Source organism: Coturnix japonica, chromosome 13 (assembly GCF_001577835.2).
Source record: "Coturnix japonica isolate 7356 chromosome 13, Coturnix japonica 2.1, whole genome shotgun sequence".
Classification (NCBI taxonomy): Eukaryota; Metazoa; Chordata; class Aves; order Galliformes; family Phasianidae; genus Coturnix; species Coturnix japonica.
In genome coordinates this window covers 15629874-15656828 of record NC_029528.1, presented here as the reverse complement: position 1 = coordinate 15656828, position 26955 = coordinate 15629874, and the positions used below count along the sequence as shown (strand labels likewise).

The window sequence follows — 26955 nt, the reverse complement described above, 5'->3', positions numbered from 1 at the left end:
AGAGAAATCTTCAACACGACTAATACCACTAACGATGCCTACTCATATTTGACTGTAGGTGACAAAGGAAATACAGATGGAGGAAGTTTTAGGTGGGTCAGTTCAGCGTGGGAGCACATGGATGGATGATGAATGAACAGGAGGTGGGACGTACAGACTTTGAGGTGACAGTTTTCCACTGTATTTTTTAGAAGTCGCTAATTAAAGTGTTCTCCCTGGTCTGAAGTCATAAACAAGCATTAGCACTGGGCCACCACACTTCAACAGCAAAGTATTCTTATCTGAATACCAAATTGATAATTGCTTCACCTTACAGCCTATGTGAAGAAATCAGGCTTCTGTTTCAAAGTTTCCAAGTTCCCACACTTCATCTGCTTACTATGGATTACCACTTAGTGCAGCAGAAGAGAAAAAAAATAATGTAATATGATTATTTTCCCCCTCGAAACACTGATGTGCATTTAGATATTACTCAGATTTCTGAAGACTATTCCTCCCAAAATACAAAACACCAAATCACACTGTAAATGAACAACTTCACTTTAAATCAAGAAAGATATTGACTTGATGCTTTCAAGTCCTGTAGCTACAGATGTGCATGAGATAGCGATACAGAGCAGGTGTGAGCAGAGGGACCCTGCTGGTGCCACCTGATGATTCCTGAATGGAATCCATTCAGTGCTGCTGACAGATTCAAAGAGTTCTCCACACTTCACAGCCATCACAGAAAGTGTCAAAGTATTTCTTGTGTACCTTCAGTTCTCACCATGTGCTCGATACAGGCATGTGCTTTAAGCACTTTACTTTACATAGCAACAATAAGGGCAAATGTGAGAGAACACACCAAAGGCAACAGAAACACAAACTGTCTCTAGGTATCACCTTTTTAAAAATACAATCTAATAAGAGTCCTAGTAGCCAGTATTTAATCCTCTTTACTACTGTATCCACAAAACTGCAGGATTTCTTTTTCCCTCGGTTAATTTACGCTTCCTTAGAACGTCTGACAAGATTGAAGATGGCTTAATGGAAGTGTCAGTGGGGTCTGTGCTCTGCAGTCAAACACAGCTGAGCACTTCTGCCTCCCATTTCATACAGATGATTTAGTTCAGTGAACAAGCAAGGTTACAGAATATACAGATTTTAAACTGGAAGTATAATGTTGGAAACTTTATTGCAAGCTATCACAAAAAGGTTTGTGAAGAAATGAGTTAGTTGAGACTGGTCAGATGCCCATCCCAGAGCCTGTCTCCTCAAGTACACTCTCCTCTGTCACCACACAACAGTTACTGGCCTTCCCAAACCCATCCTGGCAGAGGACATCATTCTACTTGTGAATGCAGCCTTTTGCCAGAGATGAAGCAGTACCTGTCCTGGTTGGCACATCAGGCTTCAAATAATCAGCCGGACAGGGCCCATCTGATAGCTGATAGGGAAACTGCAGGGAACTTTCCAATGGCCAACTTATAGCAAGTTGTATTTACAACACTGACAGCTAAAGCATAGTCTTCCCAAGCAGCAGCAACACCATACCTGGCCCTGGTAACGGCAATTACTCTGGTCTCGTAACTGACATTGCTGCTGCGACAGCTGCACGGTGCACAGCACAAGAGCTCGAGGAGCAGAGGCATGGATGGATGGCAGTGTTTATGGAAAGACTGCTAGGACAAAACCAGTGATCGACAAGATCACTTTCAGTGACTCCAAGCAACAGTGCAGGATTTTTAATGGACTAGAAAAATGTGCTGCTTTCATCTAAGACAAGAGCTTTTCAAAATGTAGTTTATTTCCAACAAAACAGATATTTCATCTTCCCACAAGAAAAGATGTCAATAAATATACTAAGACTCAGGCACTGACACAAGTTACATTCTTTTTTCACAATGTGTAACTTATATCTTGATAAAACATTTTATGACATAAGTTGTGGATATTTCTGTAGATACTTTTTAAAAAATATTCTATACCAGGTCTAAAATTGAAATGACAATGACACAATCCAATCTCCTTGGATTTTAAGATGGGCTTTGCAGTTTTCCAAAGAGACTTTCTTTGCATTATGGTCAAACCTAAGACAAATCTCCAAAGACAAAGATGATTATTTCTCAAAGTTATGAAAAAATTATCAGAAGAAGCAGAAGTAAAACAGAAGCAAGAACTTAGTATTTTATCTTGGTACAACTCCACAGACACTGATAGAACCTTAAGCAAACAGCTTCTGTGTGCAACCATAGCTGCAGTCTATTCAGAATTTGTAGAACTGCTATGCACATTCATGAATACTAGTCTTGTATTTCAGTTCTGCTTTCCTCAAAGACAATGGTTTTCAGGACAAAGAAAACAATCTCTTTCCACAACAGAGCAGCCTTTCTGCTTTCAGTCCTCCCTGGGAGCTTTTAAATTCCATGTTACTGTACACAGGCATTTATGCAGGGGTCACTGTCTCACTGCAGCCAACCCAAGTAACTAGTTATACTCCAAACAGCAATCCTAAAAAAAAGTAACTCACGGGTCACACCTTTAAAACAGCTCCCTTAAAATATTCCAATTCTATATATCCAACCACAACCGAAAGTTCAGAGCCAAATACAATTGAAGTGTTTTAAAGCATCTGGTATTTCTGTAGATGAACCCCAACTCCCCGGAGGAGAGGCAGCCAGAAGCACACAGAAATGCTAATCCCTGGCAAAAATCAGTAGAGCAGAACAAACAGGCATAAAAACATTTTAACTACGCAGAGAACCTAGCAACAACAAAGTAAGTCCCTCACCTTGAGTGTTGTCCTGTCGTTGTCGTCCGTCCGTCCCCCCCCCCCAGAAGAAAAAAGAAAGTACCAATTCATACTGCAATCTACAAAAGTCACTGAGGTAAATGTGCAATATGAACAGCAGTGAAACTCCAATGATGCAGGGCAAGATTCACAAGAACCCAAATCTGTACTGAAAAATGAAAACTGAAGTGAAAATTGTGCTCTTATACTCGAAGATGTGGTCCAAACTTATTGTTTTCCCACTCTAAACTGTACCGTGTCTATTTTTTTTTTTATTTTTTTTTTGGTAAATCAGATTTAAATTTTGACTGCATGTGACACCTTCAAGGACTGGATTAGGCATTCATTGTCAAGTTTTCCTTTACCACATGTAAATAAATTCCACTATAACCAAAAGGAGTTGCTTCATTTTCAAGTTCTACATTACTTTACAGAAGTTACTCAGTTAATTCCACGCAGCTCAGGTGCAGGCCAAGCAGCTTAGTGAAAGAAGGGACTCGGGTTACTTAACAATGATTCTGACTGCCACCGAGACATTAAACACTTTGTACCTTACCATCAACCCCCTCATCTCCTACCAGTTTTCTGTTAGCTGATGTGAGGCAGGAGACAAGATAAGTACTCCCTTTGTGTATGCTGTCACAAGGAAGCTATGTGGCAAAATAAAGGTTTTGTAGAAACATAAGGCATCCCCTAGAACAAGTCTAACCTGAAGCCTGGAAAAAAAAAATGCTTTTTTTCCACTGCCACTGGTAATAGCACAAATAACAGTTATTTCAGTGCGCTGGGCAAAAGTTGATTCAACATCTGTTCCTTTGAAGCAGATTTAATACAACCTGGATACTCAGTAAGAATAAAATTATTATTTTTTCTAAATCAAGCATCTGTCATTGCCATTAATATAGATCATAGAATCCTTACAGTTGGAAGGAACCTCTGAAGGCCACCTAGTCCAACTCCCCTGTAACCTGTTGCAGTGCCTCACCACCCTTTCCCCTTGTCCTATCACCACGGACCCTGCAAGAGAATCTGACCCCATCTTTTCTGTATCTCCCTTTTAGATACCAAGTGGCTGCTCTCAGGGTCACCTCACAGCCTTCACTTCTTCAGGCTGCACAGCCCCAGTAGATCCACCAGCAGTCCTGCAATCGAGGGAGATATTTCACAGGCACACCAAATTCTGAGTCTGAGAGAAAAGAGGAGTCTTCCCGTGCACCAGGCACTCAGCTCCTTTCATAACAATTTTAACCAGTGTCTACAGTCCTCTTGTAAAAAAAAAACCAACAGGCTTTATGTTTTTTATTGCTCATTATTTCCTTACCAAACTAATCACTAAAACACATTTGGGGGGACAGTTCAGTCTCTATCAAATACAAATCAAAGAACTTACAAGATTTGTTAGATTTACAGTTGTTTTTAAATACACATAAATTTGAGTTTAGTGAAATGATGATTTAACCTATGCCTGGGATTTAAATTGAACAAAATCATCTAAATTCTCTCTCAACATTTTTGCAGACACTTTAAAATGAAACAAATTTATGAATTTTGGAACCAAGTGAAGCAATGCCAGTAATTGTTGCAGATGTGTCTGGAATTGGGACAGCTAATGTTTCCTTGAGTTGCATCTCTATTAAAAAAAAAAAAAAAAGATAAAATGAAAAAATAAAAATTGTGAATAATTTTAGGAGTGTGTGCTATTTGCACCTAGTTCAGAGATTAGGTTTATCCTGCAAAAGCTGCAAGCAAATAAAAACAAACAATAGGAAGCAGCACATTTACTCTTAAAGGTCTTACTGTCAAGATATTTCCATTCAAACATTTTTTTCATTAAAAGGTTTATTTCTGCCTGCCTGAGATCTCTACAAATGGCAAACAATTGAGTTCATTTCATTTCTTATGGTATCAGTGAATGGAAAGACAATGTGAATTTTTTCAAAGGGTAGACTGGCAAAATCCTGGACAAGTCTATTATCAGCCTAAAACAAAATTAAAAGAGTTGACTACAGCAATTTTTCATTTTGGGTATACTGACTATTACTATATCATACACAGTCGCTAACCTTTAATAGGTATATAATGCACGATGGTCTGCTAGAAATGTTCAACTCCTCAAAACAGTAACTATTTCAAAGACTGAGTCCTTGATGATGATTGGTTTGAAATAATTGTTGAAGTTCTATTCCTTGCATACTGCAGTTCCAAATCCTGAGAAATATTTCTGAATTATCCAAATGTTTTTTTGCTTGGTTTTGTTTTTGTGTTTTCTATTTTTTAAAGTGAACTGACTATTCCCAAGAACACCCCAGAAGAGCAGAGAACTAAACCCAATACTCTAAAACCAAAAAGAAATATTTGAACTGAAACCACCCAGATGGAGGGAGCTGCATCACAGCTGTAGGTTTGACTGCATTTCCAAGGAAGCTGCAAAGTTGCAGTGAGCCTCAATTATGGTTATCACCATCCTAAAAGCTCACAGGACTTGTGGCCAGAAACTCTTACCACACATTTCTAAAACCTTGAAACAAACTTCAGGGTACAGGGCAGTGACTATGCAGAGGGAAGACGGAAACAAGGGCCGAGGGACAGACACAAGGTACAAAGAAAAGTAATTAAAAATAAAAACAAAGAAACAACCTACTACAGACTAAACAGCACTGGCTACACCCTGCACAAATCCAGCAGTAAACACAAATCCTAATCAAATACATGAAATGAAGCCAACAAAAATGGCATCTCTATTCCACAATGAAACTCACAACCTAATGTATGGGAACTTCAATTCCTTTTCATACTATTACCTACAAGTGGAAGAATGCTTTGATTTTTCCTTTTCATCCAGATAACAGGACACTTTTTTTTTTTTTTTGCCATGTTATATGTAATAAGCAAATATTCCTGCATAACAACCACAGTTAAGAATGTATTCTGAAAACATAAGCCACTACAGAATTAAATGGTTGTGCATGGATTCCAGATTGTGTTTAAATTGCAGCAACATTTCCAGCAGAAAGAAGAGGAATACATTTGTAAACATACTAAATAAATCCGCTGTGGCATAAAAGCCTGCATGAAAAATTCTACAGAAGACAGAAAAAAAAACCATCACGTTTTTAAGTTTCCTAGTGGGCACTACTAATCACAATTAGGCTTTTTAAAGTAGCATGGAAAAAGATAATGCCAAAGAGACTCTAACAGGTCTCCAGTACAAGAGAAGAGATTTTTTGTTTGTTTGTTTTGCTTAAAAGTCTCATGTTAGAACTGGAAGTCAATGTTAAGATTAATAGTACTAATTAGGAATTTTATGCATAAGTAAGTACTCCCAAACTGGAAAACCCCATGATATTTTTGGAGGGAAGGAGAAAAGGGTAACTCAGCACACAAATTAATGCAAACATAGGTATATTTCTTAACCCACCTGCTATTAGGTCATCAAGAGTGTCGGTAAGCGTCTGTGCTGGAGTGGCAACCATTAATCCGTCTGGTTCTTGAACTAACAGTCCCTGCCCAGCAATTTGCTGCTGCTGTCCTACATTCTGCTGATTACCTATTGCTTTCTGAAGTTCAAGAGACTCTGTCCCGTTATAACCTAAATTACCAGAAAAATTACATTGCGGTGCTGGCAAAGGCTGGATAGGGACAAATTCTATTTGTTCAGCAGGTGGTGGAGACTGTTGTTGCTCATCATCTTTTGACAAGACTGTGTCAACCTGAGGTAACTCTGAAAAGTTATCCTCTGGCAGACCCTTATCAGCTTCCACTTCTGGGAAGACCCCCGTAAGTGGGCACTGCTGCTGGAGGGGAAGTGGTGTGTCTGTCTGACCTTTGGTCTCCAAATATTCTTTGGTAAACTGCTGTTGTGTTTTCATCTGCAACTGCCTTTCCACCTTCTGTAGTTCCTTCAATATTTTCTTCTTCTTCTGTACTTGTTCTTCTCTGTTCTTTTTAAGTTCTTCAATCTTATCTTTATTTAAAGGTTCACCTTGAATTAATTCCAATGACTTAAGTTGTGCTTTTTCAATAGCACTAATTCTCTGTCCAAGTTCATTCAGCTTGCCTTCAGTCTCTTCTACTATGCATTCCAAAGGCTGGTATGGGTGAAAAGGTGGCAGTAGGTCCTTATCTGCTACCTGCAGGGAACTTGACTTCTGCTTGGATGCACCTAAGCACATGAAAAATGTTTGAAAAAATGCCATGCTGAAGATACCCCAAACCTCCCCCTTTTACCCACCAAAAAAAAAGAAAAAAAAAAGAAAAAGAAAAAAAAGAAAGAAAAAAAAAGTTTAAAACTAACACCGCACATCCTTCAAACCATAGCAAACCACAATAAGGTAAAACCCTGTGCTCGACATTAAAACAGAAAGGACAAAGCAAATCAAATAGCTGGAATTTTTAGTATTGATTCTAATATTCCCTTGAACAAGGCTGCTTTAATCTTTAGGAATAAGGAACTTTTATGATATCTGACACACGAGAGTACATCTTGGAAGTAAAATCAGCAAGAGTGAGGCAGTTAAAACAAATCTGCTAAGTTCTCAATGTTGTTCTGGTGTGCAGAGCAAATTAAACTAAGACTATTTTCTAGATGCTAACTTCCAGCAGCAAAGTTACAAGCAAAAGTACTCTGCATTTGACAGAAAACTAGCTCTATAGTAAGATCAGTTTATCAAAATACTATTGTGTTCCACCTTCACATTACAAACAAAATACAGCCACATATGCAAATACCTTTTAAACCTTTAGCACACCTCTGAAAGCTGGACAGAAAACCAGCACCTTCCCTGCCTTCCTCTCCCCAGTAACAAATTCGCAATTCTGCTCACTACTAGGGCTCATAAATCTTCAATCCAACAACATACCATGCCAGAGCACAGCTCCTATGAATGCTCACAAGGCTCTGCTCCATGCAGCACAGGCTGCTATCATGAAAGTCTCACATAGCAACTGCCAGATCTTGCTAATACTTCAGTGCTTACATTTTGATTATTACTTCAGCTTAAGATAGTTTCATTACAAATGTGAAAGATTTACCTTGACCAAGTAATTTTCTGCAGTAACACTCACTTGCTATACCTAAACAGTAATACACGCTGCTTTAAAAAGCTAACAGATCTTGAACATTTACAAAGCAGATTCATGCATCTCAGCATTAAGTAAGACCACTATAAAAACCATTTAAACTCACTAAAATTATGTAAAATGTTTTTCTACATTTGTGTAATATTCAGATAAAAGAGTCAGTTAGTGCTTTGCTGTTCTACCACAAGTTCTCTTACTTAGCAAAAACATTTTAGTAAGCGCAAATTAAGCCACAGCTGAGAAGGGAATGCTTCATACTGCTGTGCTTACAGCCTCTCCTAAGATTACTGTCTGTACCATCCCCATCATAACACCAAGCATTCTCATGACTTCTGACAGTTCTGGACAGCCTCTTTCACTCCACAGGAAAGCAAAGCTGCAGTTCAAAGAGCCCCCAAATAATGAAGTATCAATACTATACATTCGTTCCCATCTGAGTAGAAAACAAGCTTTTTTGTCATAGGAAAACCTTATCTAAAAAAATCAGGAGAAAATGAAGAGCCAAAGCCACCCTATAAAAAGATTGGGCGTTTCCAGTCTGTGTTGAACAAGAAACACAAAGCTGGTCTCACAAGGAGAAGCCAACTAACAGTCCTAACAGTGTCTCAGATCTGGAACAGGCACCGACAGTTCAGACAACTTTTGAACACAATTTAGAAAAATCAGTAGAGCCCACAGCATACTGCTGGGCAGACTGCACAGATACGGACATAATGCGAATGAACACCTAGGCTCTTCAGTACCAAAAACGGTGCAGAGATGCACCTTTATCAGCTTCCAATTAGTTAGTGGGGCTGCCTTATGTGTTCTAAATCACCATTTCTATACCAGAAAATGCAAGCCATCTATAATCTTAGGAATAAAGATCTGCTAAACTTGACATTCTCATTGTAACAACCTGTTCAAGCCAGAGCTGGAGAGGATGCTACTGGTAGCTTTGAAAGTGTAAGCATTGGGGCTATACTGGAAGTACTGAAAGGTAGGGATTTCCTGGTTTTATCCAGATCTCTTCTATGTATTCTTTACACCCTGAAAAACACTGTGCCAATTTTAATAAATACTTTTGAACAGGACACTATTTTATACCCTTGCTTTTGAAATGCTTAAACACAGGCAGGAATTAAAAATCCAGTCAAGCCAGGCCATTATTACTTCAACTTAAAAAGTAGATATATGTTTATATATAATATATAATAGTGTATGTGTGTGTGTATGCATATGTGTATGCATATTTTAGTGGAGTACAAATCGATAAAAGCAAGCTGCTACAAGACTAACCCAGCAATACTAAGCAGCCCATCTAGTTCCCACATCAATTATTTCAGCCACCCTTAGAAGACACTTTTGGTACAAAATGAATAGAGCGAAAGCCCAGATGCAGCTGGGCTATCAGGCAATCAGGGTTACAGGAAAGAGACTCATTCAGCCGATGGAAGATCCAGAGTGGTTACAGACACACCTGAACAGCAACAGAGGAAGGAAACAGTTCTTCCCTAGTTTACCTTGTGAACAGTAGCATCCATTAATTTGTAGCACCTCTTTGTTGCTCCATATTTCCACAGGTTGTGGACCCTAACCGTATCAGTTTAGCCCCTACCATCATTCCAGCAGTCACCATCTTGCTTGCTGCCTTACACCCTTCTCTTTTCACAAGCACATCCTCAGCTGTTTTTTGACCAACATTCACCACTCAAGGAAGACCTCCTCTGTACAAACACGGCTTCCCATTATTTTCTCTGAATTACTACAGAAAAGGGAATTAGAAGTTTCATACACAAGTCTACTGTGTTCATTCAGCACATTGTGCAGAATCCTCTGAGTACCTAAACTGATTCACAGCAGACTATTCATCCATGTGAGCATGCTCCAAACTTCATCTCTGAACTCTTGAACATCCAATAACATGCAATGGAGAACATCACTAGCAACTCTAACATATGGAGCTTTTTATTGTTTGTTTGTTCCATCTTTTAAACTGACTTGACAGTAAGGTATATTTAAAGGTCTTAGACGTTGTGGACAAGAGTTCAGAAAAAACAGTCTTCCTGTTTACAGTTCTCAGCTCTCCTAAGTAATTAAGATCTCCTAACACAATCTCTCTCCATAGGGCTGATGCCTGTGAACAAGCCAGATACTGCATCTCATTCCCACTGCTGAAGATTCTCTAGGAATTCATCTAGTCCTGTCACCTAATCTACAGGATGGCTTACTTTTCCAAGAAAGTAATTCTTTTGTCCCTTCTCACATGTAACTGATTAGCACAGGAAAAGTGCTGTCTGTTCAGAATGAACCTACACAGAACCACTCTAACTGACCCCTGATCAGTCTGTTATTAGCTGTGCCATCTAGACTTGCTAACCCCCTTGTAATTTACAGCAATAGCACAGGCAGGCACTTCTGTCTTCTGCAAGTTAAAGGACTTCCAAGAAAGTATCCAAGACACGAGACAGACACATAACTACATCACACAAGCGAAGCCTAGACCCTATACTAACAGCACTACTGATAAACTGGCAGAGACACGCATAATGACAAAGCATTTCTAAGCAAGCAACCAAAGTTTGAGAAAATCACTACTTGATCTTTAAACTGTTTCCAGAAAAACATGAAGACCGAAAGTTTCTTTTTATAATCCACTGTGCTCTTCAGGAAGTTTTTGTCAATGCAATTCCTCATTACTCCTGCATTTCACCTTAGTGGTTTTCATCTTGGCCACCAGCAGCCTTAGTTTCATTCTGCTTTACTTTTTACTAGATTAAATTCTGAGGTTTGTTAACAGCTCCCTCACTTCAAGAGATGTAAATGAAAACAAGTAGGTCAAAATACAAACAAGTTCAATTCCAAACGATTTTCCTGACATATAAAACTGGCAGCAACGAAAGAAGTTCAACTGTGATGTACATGATTGTGATTGTCTACTATTATACTTGCACTTGGGCACAAAATAAGGAGCATTTGCTTTTGAACCAGATTTTATAATTAGATTTGCAGTCAATTTCAACAGGAATAGAATGAGCTCAGTATTGAATCTGCAACAATATTCTGCATTTAACTATTGTAATCCATATGGGGAAAAAAAACTCAGTTGCAAGACCGTGGGGAAATAATCATTCAACTCACATGCACAAAGTAAAATATTATGAATTGGGAAAGGAAAGATATATTTAATTCTTCAATAAGAACAGGATGATTTAAAGAGGGCTGAGCATTCAGGTGAGTTTCTGTTCTGCTACATTTCTCTTATAAGCCACGCAGCATTTTTGCCTGTCACTCCCGCAGCTTTTTCTACAGAAAACTTCCAGGAATTAGGTGCAATGATTACATGGTTGAAAACAAACCACATTCCAACCAACCTTAACTCAACTTTTGACTTTCATAAGCTTTGGTTACTTTAACTTTAGTCTCATCTCCTTCCAAAGGTTGCTTTTCTGTTTGGTTTGTTTGTTTTTGTTTTGGTTTGGGTTTTTTTGTAGGCTTTTAATTTAGTTTTGTTTATTGATATTTTTAATACACATGTGATCTTGGGGATCTACATCTGTCTGGTTTCTAACATCTGCACGCACTGCTGAAGTCATATGAAAGAATAGCAAGTACCTAAGTCAGCCAAAAATAGAAGAAGAATTTCTTTATTCAGGAAATCACTCTGCCTATATAGAGTTATCCACCCTTATAGGCATACTGTCCTTTAGGATCTTTCAGTAACTCATACAGTGCGTGAGTTCAGTACATAACTCAGTATTAAGCAAAGAAGTCGTATGTTTGAGTAAAAACATTCAATGATTTCATAGTTAATAATGCTTTATTTTTCTTCTCCAAGACATTAGATTGTTAGTAAGATTTAGCACGAGGATACTGTAGGTCTAACTTAAAAAGCTTAAAAATTCCCAACCCATTCCACTTTTAGTGTTCTGACCTCATCGGTGACAAAAGGTAAATGTGGACAGCTTTCCTGCAAATAACAAGTCTGTAAACTCTGGTGAATTCATGATAAATAGATAAGCAAACCCTCCAAATAAGAAATGCCGCAAGTTACTCTCTATTTAAAAACAACAGTGGAGAAGTTGAATGTCAGTGTGTTTACACCTTTTGAGTACTAATTTATGGCCAATTAGTTATTATGTATCTAGGATTTCACATTAGCTATGAAGTACAAAAAAACGAGGAAAAAAACCACAAGTACTGATAGCTCCATGTTTAAATCAACACATTTAATAATGCCTTACTTCAGTTCAAATATTTTGACTAAGAAAACACTAGTGGTGCTTTCTGTGGAGTCCCTAAGCACCCCTTCATTTCACTAGTGCACTGTTTTTCAATAGTGCTCTAAAAACATGTTGTTTGTGCAAGACACAGCACTCTCCAAGCACACTGTATGAAAGATGAAGTCAGTGCACTGCAGAACCATAACAGTCACTGGGAGCTTGCATTTACAAACTATGCATGACTATGGTGACAACAATACTACAGAGACAATTTCCTTAGGGAAATGTGATAGCATTCTTTTCAAGCATTTTGTTAGCTGCAATGGTCCACAATTTGAGATAAACAAGAAAACTTAAAAGGTGCATCTAAAATTCCAAACCCATCCTGAAGATATTCACAGCTTCCAGTAAGTGAGCTTAGCAGCTCTCACAGCCACATGAAAGTGACACATGCCATTTCTGAGCTTCACAGTATGTTCACAAGGGACTGAGTGTAAAGAGCAACCTTTCTTAATAGGAAAACAATTAAGCCAGAGAGGATCAGACAGTGCCAGGTGAAACAGTTTATAAAGGGTTTTTAGTCACCCCACTCTATCCCATTCTTACAGGAAGCCAACCTACCCAGTGCCAGAGCTGGAGAGAAGGAGGGAGGAAGCATTTGGAGGCTGCAGAGCAGCTGGCACTGGGCACAGAGATCCACTCCTGGGGACTGCACTGCTGCCCTATACTGTGCTCTCAGCCTGTCTGGGCTGCAAGCAGCAGGAGAGATCTGCCACTCCATCATCACAGAAATAGTGCACTTCTCTTTCTAGTGGGAATGCCATCCTTGCTGAGCTGCATCAGAATTACTGCTTTCTACTGAGCAATTCAGACTGCATCCAAGAGAGAACAGCAACAAATAGAGACCAGGTAAGCAAAACCACGCCACAATTTTCCTCTCACACAAACACACTAGCCCCTGCTAGAAGCACATTAATAACCCTTCCATATAACATGAGTCAAGTTCTTCCCAGTACCATGAAATAAAATCCTGCTGCTGCTTTTGTCTGACATCCTCATCAAGGTTACTACCTTCGCATATTACCCTTACCTGCTTCTCTAGATCCACTGCTCAGAAATCTTTTTCTTTTCAGTTGCTAAACACTGAAATCAAATCATTTTCCAGAACACTCCGTTGCAACTATTCCGTAAGCCTTTTCACCAGAGTAAGGATAATACTGTCAATTAAAATTAAACCACACATTCTTGGAAAGCCTCACAGCATATCTGACCCACTATGATAATACACAAGCGTATTTTAGTTTTACACCTGACTTCCCAAGAACTCTTTAGGAAATGTGTTCCTACTACTATGTTTTTTTGCAAAACTAAACACCTAAAAAACACCGAGCTGAGGCTAAAAGACTAAGTGTTCCTCTTCTTCCTCCACATAGGCAAGTCTACAGAAAAACCTTAGGACACTATTTCTACATCTGCAGGCAAGGAATTTGTCTTTTCCAAAGTAACTGTAAGAACTTTATTGTTTTTTCCCCATGGAATTAATGAATATTCTTTTATTTACTCCCTCTTTTATCTTTCATCTCCCAAGTCTAACAAAGTCGTGTGTGTGTCCAAAGACAAGAACAGAAATTCAGCAAATACCAAGTTCTCAATTATAGTTAGAAAAACAAAGGGGTATGATTATAATGACCATAAAACATTTAACACAGAAATACTGACTTTTCCCTGAAGATTTTAGAGGCACAAGAACTTTAGACACAGAGCTCTTAATTAGCCTAAGGGCACATTCCACATCTCTGTATTTCTTGTAACATCACAGACTAGTTTGGCTGACACACACACAACATATACTGAAATACTGACAACTATTAGATCTCTTAGTACCAGTTGCAGCAAAATAGTACTGCTAAAAAGTGCCTAAAATATGAACTGATATGTCCTGTAAGTTTTTTGTTTTTGTTTTTTTTCTTTTTTCAAATGAGTTCTATTTCTTAAGCTACATGAACTATCCACATCTCATAATTTGATTAAATAACAGACTTGAAATTCATAACTTCAGTCTTCTGATACAATCTACTGTTCTTTCTTTGACTCTGATGAATCATAAGCTGCATTTCCAGAACACTGGCTGTACGGGGAAATTGGTAATCACAGCCTGAACCTCTGATTAATCAGCTGAGGCAAGTGTGGGTCAGCTGTGGGAGCACAGGTGAGAGTAATGGAGCTGTGCTCCTGGAAGGGGTGGAGCTTCACTCCATCTCCTCTAGACCCCATTTAAGGGCTGACCACCACTAAGGCAGCATCTCTTGGAGACTGCTCCTTGGTGGAGATTGCCTCGGCATTTCCCAGCAGACTGAAGGCTTCCATTTGGGTGAGTTTTTCCTGCAAATAACTTTTTGGATATTTACTACCATCTTTACATTACTGTTACTGTACACTAGCCTACTTAGTAGTAGTACTAAAAATTATTTAATTTTAAGGGCACGTGTAAGCACATAGTTTTTGCTGCATTATTTAAAACAGAAGTTGCATATTCTTACATTCTTTCGGTCTGAAATACCAGTATTGCACATCCTACATAAATTACACAGTAACTGTATTTACACACACACAGTTACACACATAGCATATATGCATAGAGAGAATCAAGGTTATACACTGAAACATTAGGTACACTTTTTTCTCCTGCTAGTCACTTGTGCCCCTGGCATTCCTGTTTGTGCATTTTAGGAAGTCCTTGAACACCTCCAAAATAAACAAATAAAAAATAAAACTATTGAAGAGCTTTAACTACTGTAGCTTTTAAACTCCTTAAGCTCCCAACCAGAACTCATAAACTAAATCATTCAAAGTTGTAACAACAATGTGCTTCACTTTCTGAGCTTACTTAGAAGCAAAGATTTCTAACACAATCCATAGCTGGATGGCACAGTTTGCCATTAAATGACCACAAATAAGTTTTAACCAGCAAGTTTAAGCATGTTTAAAGCAAAAGCCCTGATGTTATAATTACTTACAAGGGTGCTATCATAATAATAAGAAAACTTGTTCTCTAGTAAATAGATCTGCATTGGCAATTTACAGTGTCAACATGCTTGCACTGCTACTTTAAAAACAGGAATAAGTTGATAATATGTCAAGTTCATGGATAATAGTAACTATTCTAAAGGATCGATATTCAAAAGTCAAAAGCATACCTAGAGTTTATCAGTCTGGACTATAGAAATCTTATTACAAAACAATGAGAATAAGCATGCCCAGTAACCAATGCTATTTCATGATAGTACACAAGAAAATTAGTAGCAACTACACCCTATATAAAATACTTTTATATTCAAATCATATCTTCATTACAGGTGTTCAGGAATTGCTGAAGCAGACTATGATGTGTATAAGCACTCAGTATTCCTTAGCCTAACACTTTCCAAACTGCATGTATTTTCTGAAGGGCTGCATACTGACCTTTCACCACTCCCACAAGAGGTGGAGAGTTCTCTTGAGGGGTTCTGTCGGGTTCCTGGGGAGGTACAACCATAGCAAGCGTATGCACCGGAACACGTGGAACCTTAAAATAAAGCCAAACTGTCAAATTAAAAGACTGCTCAGCTGACCCAATCATGAAGCAATAACACAAACATAGTTTTCTACAGTAGACTTCCATTCTACTGTTCCTAAAACATCTATGCCCTGTTATTTCTTGGTATAACCAGTCCAAACCTAATCTATCACAGATGTTATGTCAGTTAGCTGTACGACTCTTTATTAAAGCCCTGGATGGTGTAGTCTGGAAACTTGTTAATGTTTTTAGCTTTTTAATTAGCTAACTGCACTGGAAAGGTACCTCTCAAACAACACAGTGAGCGATAAATTTACACAGTACAGTCTATATAACATATAACAGTCATATAACAACCAGAACCAGCAGTAATGTTCAAGAGGCACTGTCATAATGGTTGAGAGCTGTAGAAACAAAATATTGAGCAAATGCCAGCAAAACAATGAACTTAGGAAATATTAGGTATGGGACTAGCTGGCTTAAGAGGCAGAAAACAAGGCAGTTATGCTCTGCAGACAATACCAATCAACTTTCTCACATTGCTGTTCTCAAACGTACAGTCTTTCCTGCGCTCCAAAGTAAACTTTTATTTGAAACATTCATTGTGGTATTTAAAATACCTGAGACTGATCCTGAGATGGAGGTGTGAGCTGAGACAAGTCCGCTGCAGGAACTGGCAAAACATTGTTTGGGTAATCCAGCAAGTAAGAAACAACATTTGTATGTCCTCCTTTGGCAGCTTCAATGAGCATTGTTGAGCCATCCTAAATTGAGATATTGGAAATAAGTCAGAAAATGAATTCTGCTCTATGGTATGCAAAGCATGAATTAGCCCATTTAAAATTGCACATTTTATAATATGCATTTATTATAAATAAGCATATATATGTATATATGTATATGTGTGTGTATATATATATATATTTAAACATGCAGTACCCACAATTAACAGGCACTTTCAAGTGAATACCTTAAGTCGATGAGTAGGATCTGCACCATGAGCTAGAAGGAGCTCAACAACTGCCAAGTGGCCTCCTGCACATGCCAGAGACACCACAGTGTGGTCATTATTAGCTGTAGCCCTATTGACATTGGCACCTGTAAACAGAAAAAAAAAAATCTGACAATTAAACACAAGGACATGCTTACTAAAATATCAACAGATTCTGGAATATTTTATGGAATAAGGATAACATGTTTTGTCTTCTAATCATCTAAATTCATACATACTTCTGGGATAAAAGCAAGAGATTTTAGATAAACTGGTGGCTTGTATACAGAACCATCACTATCTCAACAACATAGAAATGACACGGTAATAGTGGGACTCAGAAGCGGTGAGAGGTTTGCTAAAAGGCAACTTCTAAATTTTCATTCTAACCACTTATCAGTATTACTGCATGGCTTTATTTCTGTACCAGACAGTACCTTGAGGGTGATGGTTTGATTTTTTTCTGGGAGAGTGTAGGTATTCTTTGGCTTTTTTTGTGAACCTGAATATATTTACCATACTCCAAAACTACTTGATCTAAACAAAGGAGTTTGGAAAAAAAGCTAACAGCAAAATATTTTGTGATTTGTTTTTATCATAAACAAAATGAAATTCAGAAAATCCTTAACAGCCTCACAAAGGCTCATATGCACAACATAACACTAACTTACAAGACCACAAATTCTGAATTTAACTGGCACTATATGTTTTATTTAATTTTTAATATCAATTTCTTAAACTAATATTTTACCTTTGCTAATAAGGAATTGCACAGTGCATAAATGACCAGCTCGTGCAGCCTTCATTAGTGGGGTTCTCCCCCCTTCAGATTCATGTTCCTGTTGTAAAAGAGAAATAACAGATGCTGCATAAATGGGAGCAGAACTATCAGTCTCTGAAGATACACCTATCTTAACTGACTGGAATCAATTTTTCTTTTACCTTAACTGCCAATGCACATTGCCAAAAGGCGTAAGGACTGTATCTCTACTGTTAGTCACACAAGGAAGTTTCCCAGTGTATATATCTGTCTGTATTTTAACATTCAAACACATAACACAATTGAGAATAGTAACATCTCATTTCCTCCTGAGAGATGGACAAGTACGTATCAGTGAACACTGTGCAGTACATGAGTAACCATTACATAGAGGTTCTGAGAACTGAGGCAGCATTTGACACTTCAGAATTGAAATAATGTCCAAACTGCAGAAAACCTTATATGACACTGAAGATGAACAGCAATAAAAATTAGACAATTGCCTCTGTTGCTTTTTTTTGATGAGTAAATGTACTTCTTTTTAGGTCACAAAGTCTGAATAAAAGGACTCAAAAAGAAAACACAAGAATGACAAATGGAAGATTTCATATTCACAGATGGTACAAAATAACAAAGAAGGACAGAGCAATAAGAACAATTTTCTGATTTTAAAAAGCCTTTTACAAATGGAAAGATATGGTTCAAGACAGCTGTACTAGAGCAATTAGAGTCAAAAATCTGCCTGTTAGGTGGACATGATCAACACTTTAAGAATGCTAACACATATCAACTATTCTATTGCAATAAGGTAAGAGAATACTACCTTACTGGGAGTCTGAATTTACACTCTTCATATTCAGTCTGATTGATAATGCAACAGAAACAATAGAAAATATGTTGCGGTTTTATGTTGTTTTCCTTTTTAATTTAAAATCCAGGAAGCCAAACTCTAAACGCGTAATTTAACCCTAGTATAGCACACACATCCAAGTATAAAAGCTAACATTTGGTACTGACAGGGAGTCATATGGCTATTTACAAATATAAAAGGACAAGAATATATTTGACAGAAGAGATTAACTACTTCCCTTAGTTTCTTGAAAAGTCTTGCATATCCTTTGATACATAGCTTGCATTGATGGCAAACCTCTACCTTAAGTTACCTTTCTGTTTGTACACTTCACAAGCTGGAAGGGACCTCAAAGAAACACGAGGTCCAAACTTCAAAGGGAAAAGGGAGCCTAGCAGAGATTATCCAGGCGAATAAATATCCAACAGAATAAAATTGCCAGAAAAATAACCACTCTTAATAAGACTACCAAATGTAGACTAATAGAACATAATGCCACTGAAGAAATGGCAGTGAAAATGACATTAAAGCAATTTTCTTAACTTTACATTGACTCACATTGCACCAGTGGAGGTTTATGTCGGATATCAGGAAAAGCTTCTATACAGAAAGCACTGGAATAGGCTCCCCAGGGAGGTGGTTGAGTCACCATCCCTGGATGTGTTTAAAAACTGCTTGGATGTGATGCTCAGGGACATCATTTAGCAGAGCGTTGTTGGAGTTAGGGTATATGGTTAGGCTGAGGTTGGACTTTATGATCTTGAAGATCTTTTCCAACCTGAGCGATTCTATGATTCTGTACAGAGTTGCAATCAGATACTGAACTCAAAAATTTGATCATGTCTATCAGATATTTATAAGACCTGTCTTACCAGAGGAAAAAAAATCTTGTTTCACAATCACACCTTATTCATGCCATCACTTTTTGACAGTATATACATTTATGCATAACTGTTTTCAAGGAGAAAGCATAGGAAGAGTGTTCTGGTGAACATCTTGGGAACTCACTAAGGATGGTAACCACTTCCACTGAACCACATATCAATGCATTAGTTTTGCTAAAACTATCCCAATAGTTTTGTGTTTCTGAAGCTCTCTTTTCTTTCTCTTTTTTAAGTAATGTATTTTTTATTAAGATAACTATATTCATTGACTGTAATGTGTGTTTTATATGCAGCCCAAGACAATTCCTCTTCACCCACTATGGACCAGGCAAGCCAAAACAGTAGACACCCATATTATAAATAGTGGCCTTGCAACAAGCCAACCACTTCTCTTCACACGCTGGAGTGGATCTGTTTGTGGCTCTGATTTACATGGGCTGAACCCCCTGACAGAGGCTGCGTGCCAGCCCATCCACCACTACTGGTGAGTCAACGCACATTGGTGTAGCTACTCAGCCCCATGATCTGTAGTCCAGCTATGCTGGTAGAGACAGAGACAAAAGCTATTGAGAATCTCTACCTCAACAGCATTACCTGTGTCTTCCCTGTGGTTACGCTTACTGCTCAAATATCTCAAGAAATAATTCTTCCTGTTCTTGGCATCTTAAGAAAACTTTAGTTGTAGATGAGCCTTAGCCTTCTGCATCTCTGCGCTCCCTAGTGCAGTTCTTGTAATCCGCAATGGGTATCTGGCCACTTTTCTACCTGAGAAAGATCTCTAGTCTGGATCTTACACAGGACACTGACCCCACAAAGCAAGTACAAACTAATCCTTTGCCATTGTGGAGGTAACACTACCTCTCTCCCATGCATTTTGCTCCTGCCACTTCCTAAGGAACAGTCCATTGTTTTAATACATCTTTAACTCTGTGTTACTGCTCTGATTCCTATGTTTGCTTATTAGAAATTAAAAAAAATACAGTAGCATACATACAATTACATGCAGGCGTATAGGAATCATTACAGACTTACTGATGAAATTACCTCAGTTTTTTGGGAAATAATTAGATTATACTCCTAGGTCATGACTTAGCTGTCAAAGCATGCATGCTTCTGGATTGTCTTCATGTCACTTATAATGACATGTACAAGTAATTATGTTAGCACATACATTCTTATGACATACAAGAATTACTAGCACATTCATGAGCTCTGTTAAATAAAATAACTTTATACCTCAGCTGCTGACAAAAATAGAAGTCAGTGTATTTTTCCACAGTAAACCCCCAGTGCTGCAGACACCACTAGACATCTAGGAACGCAAACAACTATTAAATAATACTTACTGATTGAGCAAGACCTGAGCAGTACTACCCAAATAATTCAGACACTTCAAAAGTACCCATGGATACAACAGCAAGCATTACAAAAAGAAAAAATTATTTTATTTCCTTTTAATTAAATTCAAGATAGTGAAAGACTACTCTATATTCCATTCAAATTTAATATTTCAGTTACTACTGTTTGCAACAAATTTCTCAATCACTAAGAGATTTCACTGTTGAATGCTTAGACATGGATGTCAAGATACATCCTCATTTTAAAAGTAATCACACAATTATGATACAATGCCTTGGATTGGAAGGTACCTTAAAGATCATCCAGTTCCAACCCTGTGTTATGGGCTGGGTACACCCCCCCAACCAGACCAGGCAGCCCAGGGCCCCGTGCAGCCTGGCCTTGGACACTTGCAGGGACGGGGCACCCATAGCTGCCATGAACAGCCTGCACCAGTGCCACACCACTCTGTGAAAAATTTCCTACTGATATCTAATGTAAATTTCCACTCTTTCAGCTTAAAACTATTTCCCCTTCTCCTATCACTACTAGGCTATGTAAAAAGCAATTTTCCCTTCTGCTCATAGCTCCCTTCAAGTAATGAAAGGCCGCAGTGAGGTCTCCCCCAGAGCCTTTTCTTCTCCAGGCTGAACAAACTGAGCTCTGCCAGCCTTTCTTCATAGAACACATGCTCTGAGCATCTTCATGGCCTCTTATAAACCTGCACCAACAGCTCCCTAGGCTTAGAACGTGATACTCCATGTGGGCTTCCTGAGGGCAGAGTAGAGGGGGACAACCACTTCTCTTGTTAAAGCTCTTTTTTCTTTTGGCTTTTTTTAGTTCCTTATTGAGAACTGGTGTTAAAGTGTAGCAGGACTTTAATGGTGTAACACATTTGAGAGCTATAAAAACATGCTACCATTCTGAACTGTGGTCCTTTCCTGTAAAATCCTCACCAGATATATGCCTTTAGGACCCAAGTGTTGCTTGTCTGAAACCAACAATGGCTTCCTCCAGGAAGAAAAGACTTTGTAAAGCTTGCAGGCCAGAGCACTGTGCTGTTGTCTGGGTTGGAGAAGCAGACGGCATGGGGAGGCTGATGAGCTATTCTATGAGCTGTTCTGTATGTTCTTTGCTTGTAATGCTGCAAGGCTTGGAAAAGTGTAAATGAGATCCTGGGTGCCCGCCTCTGTATGTCCCCCTTTCTCTCTGCTGAATAGGAGGGCTGTGTGCTTTGACTGTGGAGAAGAGGCTGCACAAGTTCACTGGGCAGCCAGTACTAACACATCACCACTATCTGAGTAAAGAACAAAAATTTCAGGATTTTTTTTCATGCTGCAGTAGAAACTTGATCACAATCAGAATAGAGAACATAAAAGTTGCCCAACAACACCCCACATCTGCTTTGCTGTATTTGTACTTTCTGCTCACACAAGGAAGAAGTGCAAACACTCATTTTATCAGGGCAAGAACAAGCAAAGAACATATCACCAAGGACAATTTTCCATGCTATCTACGCTACAGTAGTCATCACTATATTCTGCTTCCTTTCTTCATTGACCAACTCCTGACAAATTCTGTAATTAGCATATTGGAAAGAGGTAATAAAAAAACCACGTGTCAGCCATGACCAGAACAGCAGGAGACTACATCATGCAGAGAATGGCTAGTTCAATCTGAACAGAAAGAAAACTTGAGCGTAATTTTCTGCTTTGAGTACCACGTAGGAAGAGAAAGGAACATGAGAGAATTCCCCAAATTAAGCAAGAGTTTACATTACTTGCACCTTTTTCACTGTGACCCCAAAAGTAGATGATGATCCAGACTGCAGTATTTCTCTTCTAGATAAATCAGTACTTAAGTATTGCGTTTGAAGCAATGCCATCAAAAGCACCTTATAATTACCATTCATAATACTTCAATTCATGACTTCAAGTCGAGTCCCATTCTATTCACTTCCAAGATTAGCTACACTTTTATAAAAATTTTAATTCAGTTCAATAAAACTACTCTCTTTGGTTTGCAAGTATTCACTAGGATACTTTTCCTGAGTTTCTTTCCAATGTAACATGTTATTTAAAAGACCCAGAACAAAATAACTTTTTGAAGTAAAGCCTCACTGCTCTCTTCATTTTTTTGACGAGCCTCTAGTCCACAGCAGTGTCTTCTCTCAGTGAACTCCAACGCCCAACAACTAATGGCTAAATTTGTTGTTTTAAGCAAAATGATTTACACAAAATTAATGATGAGAGACACCAAGCAGTACAGTTCTCAGTTCCATACCACTAATTTTCAAGATATAACTCCTATCAAAAGACAGTATACCAGCTGCCACCAAACCTAATTGCCCCAGACAATCTCCTGAAGGCACAAAGCAAACTAATAATTCAGGGGCAGGTAAGAAATCAACTAGGCCGCTAGTTCAAAGTAAAAATCCAAAGAAGCAAAACAAATGTTTTAACAAGTTTAACACAGCTACATGAGCTAATAGACTCAATGAGATAACCTGCTACCTGTACAAAGGTTGAGATACTTCTGTTTTTTTTAAACAGGGTTTCAGAAAACCCAACAGAAGGGGAAAATGCAGCACAAAAAAGGCATTTCTAGTCTATACACCACATCCTGAGAAGAATTTTTTAAGAAATTTAAATGCCTTAAAGCCATGCTTATCTTTTCAGCATGTATCCTGAAGCTGCAGCTTACAAGCATCAAAGGCCAACCTCACCTGATGCTTGCCCGTCTCTATGCCCTCGAATATAGTCTTCTTTAAGTCCTCCTGCTTGTCCTGCGGAAGGAAAAAGAAGAACTCACGGCTCTTGTTCTACAAATAAACGTCATTCTTGGTCATGAAGACCTGGAATGTGAAATTCAATGGAACAGATCCACCAGCAGAATACTCTGCTTTGCTGGACAAGCACAAAGGTAAATCCAAGCAAGCAGCCCTCGCCAGTTGAGACTTCTACTGCAAGTCATTCATGAAGACAGCACAAAGGTTATGCATAGCATCTAGTTAAATACAAAATGTATTTTTGTTCACTACTGGCAAAAGGAAGTATTTCATTGTATTTCATACCACCCAGAAATTACAAAATACAGCATCAAAAAAGGTGTTCACTGCAAAAATAAAAATAAAACTTGCTGTGTTCTTACTGTCTTTCCCTTTATTTTTATAAAATTGAGGTCCAAACATAAACCTAAAATCCCTGACCCACAACAATCCATGGTGGTTCAAGAAACAGTACAGAAACTCATCCCTCACTCTAACAAAAACATAGCTCTTTCAATTATGGTTTCATTCAAATCCTTCAAGTATTGGCTACTCTTGTAGGTATTTAAATACTGCTTTACTTATACTACATCACACAATGTGTCACACACATATAAGACAGTGAGTTTCTAACTAAGCAGTCACATTCCTGTAAGTAATGTTAATTTGTGATCAGATGAAGGCAAAGTAACAATCCCTATAATGACATGAGAATCTGTAAAAACATTTTTGTCGTAGGGGAAGGGTCAAGAGGTAATTCAGCATGCTTTTTATTTTTATTTTTCTAATTTTTTTTTTTTTGCAATTGGAGTTACAGGGATGCCAGGTGTAGTCTTAAGAAACTGCACACAATTTAAAAAAACATGCTAAAATAACAAGCATGGAAAGATGAAGCTGCCCTCAGAGCTTCTCTCCCATCTCTCACCTTCAGCATAAAGAAGCCTACATTTTTTGTACTAGGAAGAAAATCTCCATCACTGTGTCGACGCCCCTGTGTAACAGAGCCTCAAGTAAAGGAGCAAGGCAGTCCGGATCAAAAAATCCTAACTCAAAACTCCTTCCCTACCCCATATTTCACAGCTCTGAAAAGCTGGAATATTCTCAGTGTCCAAAAAAGAACATCTGTTTTGTTTCCAGCTATATCGGAAGAAGCAAAGATGTAACAACTTTGTCAAGAGCTGTCTTGTTTTAAAAAAGGAGATAAGCTCAAGTTCCCATACTTAAAAGCAGAGCATTACACCTCATTAAGGCTCAACAACTATCTTTCTGACCTTTATAGATCTTAGCACAGTTTCTGAAGGAACCTGCACGTCTTCCCTTCAGCACAGAGCCTGTGCAAGAGATCTGCTAGATACTTCAGAAAAAGTTACATCTCTCATAAGAAAAACACTTCTCACCTATGAGATTTCAAAAATCATGTCATACAGGTAAATAACTATTACTGAAGCATTGATTATTTTTTTCAGTGAAGCTAATAAGCCACAGTATTGCTTAAATAAAGTGTTTTAGTTAATCATATTCCAGAGTTCTAATCTCCAATGTTTTACTCCTAATAATCAGAAAATCTCAAGTAGATGTTTTGTCCCGTCAAGAAATCTGTAGCCAAATTTTGGCTCAGGATTCTATTTCCAGATTGATAAAACACCACTATACATGAGCAACACACAGAAGTCAGTTAAGAAGCTGGGGTGCGTGACTTCAGCAATGTTGGAAGACTTCTGTTTCCTGCGAGCACAGTAGAGGAAGCTGCCTGAAAAACATTATCGGCTTTCTGCCAATATGATCAGTGCAGCCTTAAAGAGGATCCTCCTCAGAACTGCAGCCCCAAAGCCTCCACCTTGAATCCCACACAGTCCTGACCTCTGAGAAACTAAGAGGCTTGAGAAGCTAAAAGAGATCTGAGGTCTTAAAGCAGAGGTAGAGGTTCTGTATCGGGAAGAAATGGGAGAAGTGACTGTAACAGAGCTTGATGGACAGTGTTTACTGCCCTTTAATTTAAGAACATTTGGGAAGAAAGAGACAAGCAACTTTCTTTCCTCAATCTAGAACCAGAGAAAAGGTCTCCACAGTGGTGTTCCTTGCCTTCCTGGTGAGAAATAAATAATACATGGAATGCAGAAGGCTCATGAAACAACTTATATCAACAACAAAACTCAGCATTGACTACACCTCCGTGGGTAAATAAAACAGGGCTAGGAAATGAGCTCATGGCTGGGATCCACAATTTTCACACCACTTCTTCCTGAGCAGCCGCCCCGGCACAGGTCTGGCCTTGTCCTGAACAAGTGTGCATCAGAGACCATTTCGAATGGGCAGTTTGGATGACATGATGGCAAAGATAGTGTCCACAGACCTCCAAGGCCTTTGTACCATGAACTTCAAAAGCTCACCCCATAGCCCAGGGGTGTCCAGTACACACACACCACCCCAAAATCTTACAGACATGGGGTGCAGCCCCAAGTGAACAAATCTCCAGGTCCATTGCAACGCAGTGCAGATGGGTTCAATGACAGCCCTTTCTCCTAGCATTCCAATACCAGTCCTCAGCCTTGCTTTCTTTTACTGTACACATTTAATCAGTACTTTCCTCAGAAAGGAACACAAGGCCAATCTCCCAACATCCTCAGCATCTGTGATATAAACCCCAGCGAAAAACTGGATTCTAGAAAACAATGAGGTACTAATGAAAGCCATCTCAGGAAATACTAGTCACAGCATGAAAAAGGAGAGAAAAAAAAGGAACTGAAAATGTATTTTCACCTGCAGTATTACAAACAATAAAAATAAAGCAAAGTTAACTACACAAATTGAAGACAGACAGAGCAGCAACATTCTAGATCTGTGTGCAATTCCCCACTGCAATTCGCCAGACATCCTGTGACAATCTGGTGAAATCATCTAATCTAAAACAGCATTAATGAACACTGAAATCTAGAACAATAATCTACACTACTGCCAAAGAACGTATTTCATATTCCAGCTGTAAGGTAACACACAGTTATGAAATCCATCTCAGAACCATTACACAGTAGATTTATGCAAAACAGTTTACAGCTTCTAAAAAAGCAAAGCAATGAAGAGAACTGAAGGAAACTGTTTAAAATTTGAAGCATCTACTGTAAGTATGATGGCAGTTCTTCAGGTATTTCCATGTTCTAAGCAGTTTTCAGCTTCACCATTCAGATATGACTATAGCTTCATCACATGGCTGTTGAAACATCTTCCCTCCCTCTCAAGACAGAATTACTGCAGCTTAACATATCTATGCTATAGACTCTAATTTGCTTTTAAGTTTATGATTGTTACTTAATGTGAGATATTCGAAAAATAGGAGACCACATGGCAAGCCTTTTCACGTGCAAATCAATGCTCCCATAATAAGCAAATATTTGGATAGGCTACAGCCAATTACCACTGACAGCAATTTTTATTTTACTAAAACTCTATTTTTCCTGGTAGGAACAGATAATTATGAACTAAAACTTTCCTGCAGATAAATTAGTAAGGCCTGAAAGAAGAATCCTCACAAAGAAGAGCAAAAGTATTATTCACAGTTACAGCATTCGTTTATTAACATTAGTCAGTGTGAATTTTGAATAATGAAAGACTTGCAACAAGACAAAACAAAGAATAAAAACCAACAGAAAAGCAGCCTGTGGAAAAAGAAAAGGAGAATAGTTCTGTCTCCTTGAACACTAATATACTAAGGTATCATTTGCTTTTCCTACTTAAAAGTCAGAAAACCACCTGTAGCTGAT

The 26955-nt window shown here is 38.4% G+C and overlaps 1 protein-coding gene across 20 annotated transcripts in view; it reads right to left on the bottom strand.

Annotated features, from left to right (window-relative positions):
• The window catches only part of LOC107320384 (ankyrin repeat and KH domain-containing protein 1), a 97435-nt gene that overhangs the window by 29010 nt on the left and 41470 nt on the right, over positions 1-26955 (bottom strand). For 15 of the 20 annotated variants that reach the window (XM_015876170.2, XM_015876164.2, XM_015876167.2 and 12 more), the window contains exons 11-16: positions 23156-23215; positions 17350-17437; positions 16578-16705; positions 16228-16371; positions 15514-15616; positions 6189-6932 (exon numbers count right to left, since the gene is read on the bottom strand). In XM_015876170.2, coding sequence (XP_015731656.1) covers positions 6189-6932; positions 15514-15616; positions 16228-16371; positions 16578-16705; positions 17350-17437; positions 23156-23215 — 1267 coding nt within the window. Of the gene's footprint in view, positions 1-6188; positions 6933-15513; positions 15617-16227; positions 16372-16577; positions 16706-17349; positions 17438-23123; positions 23216-26955 lie in introns of those variants that run through there. The other 5 variants (XM_015876182.2, XM_015876183.2, XM_015876171.1 and 2 more) reach the window with 3 other exon arrangements.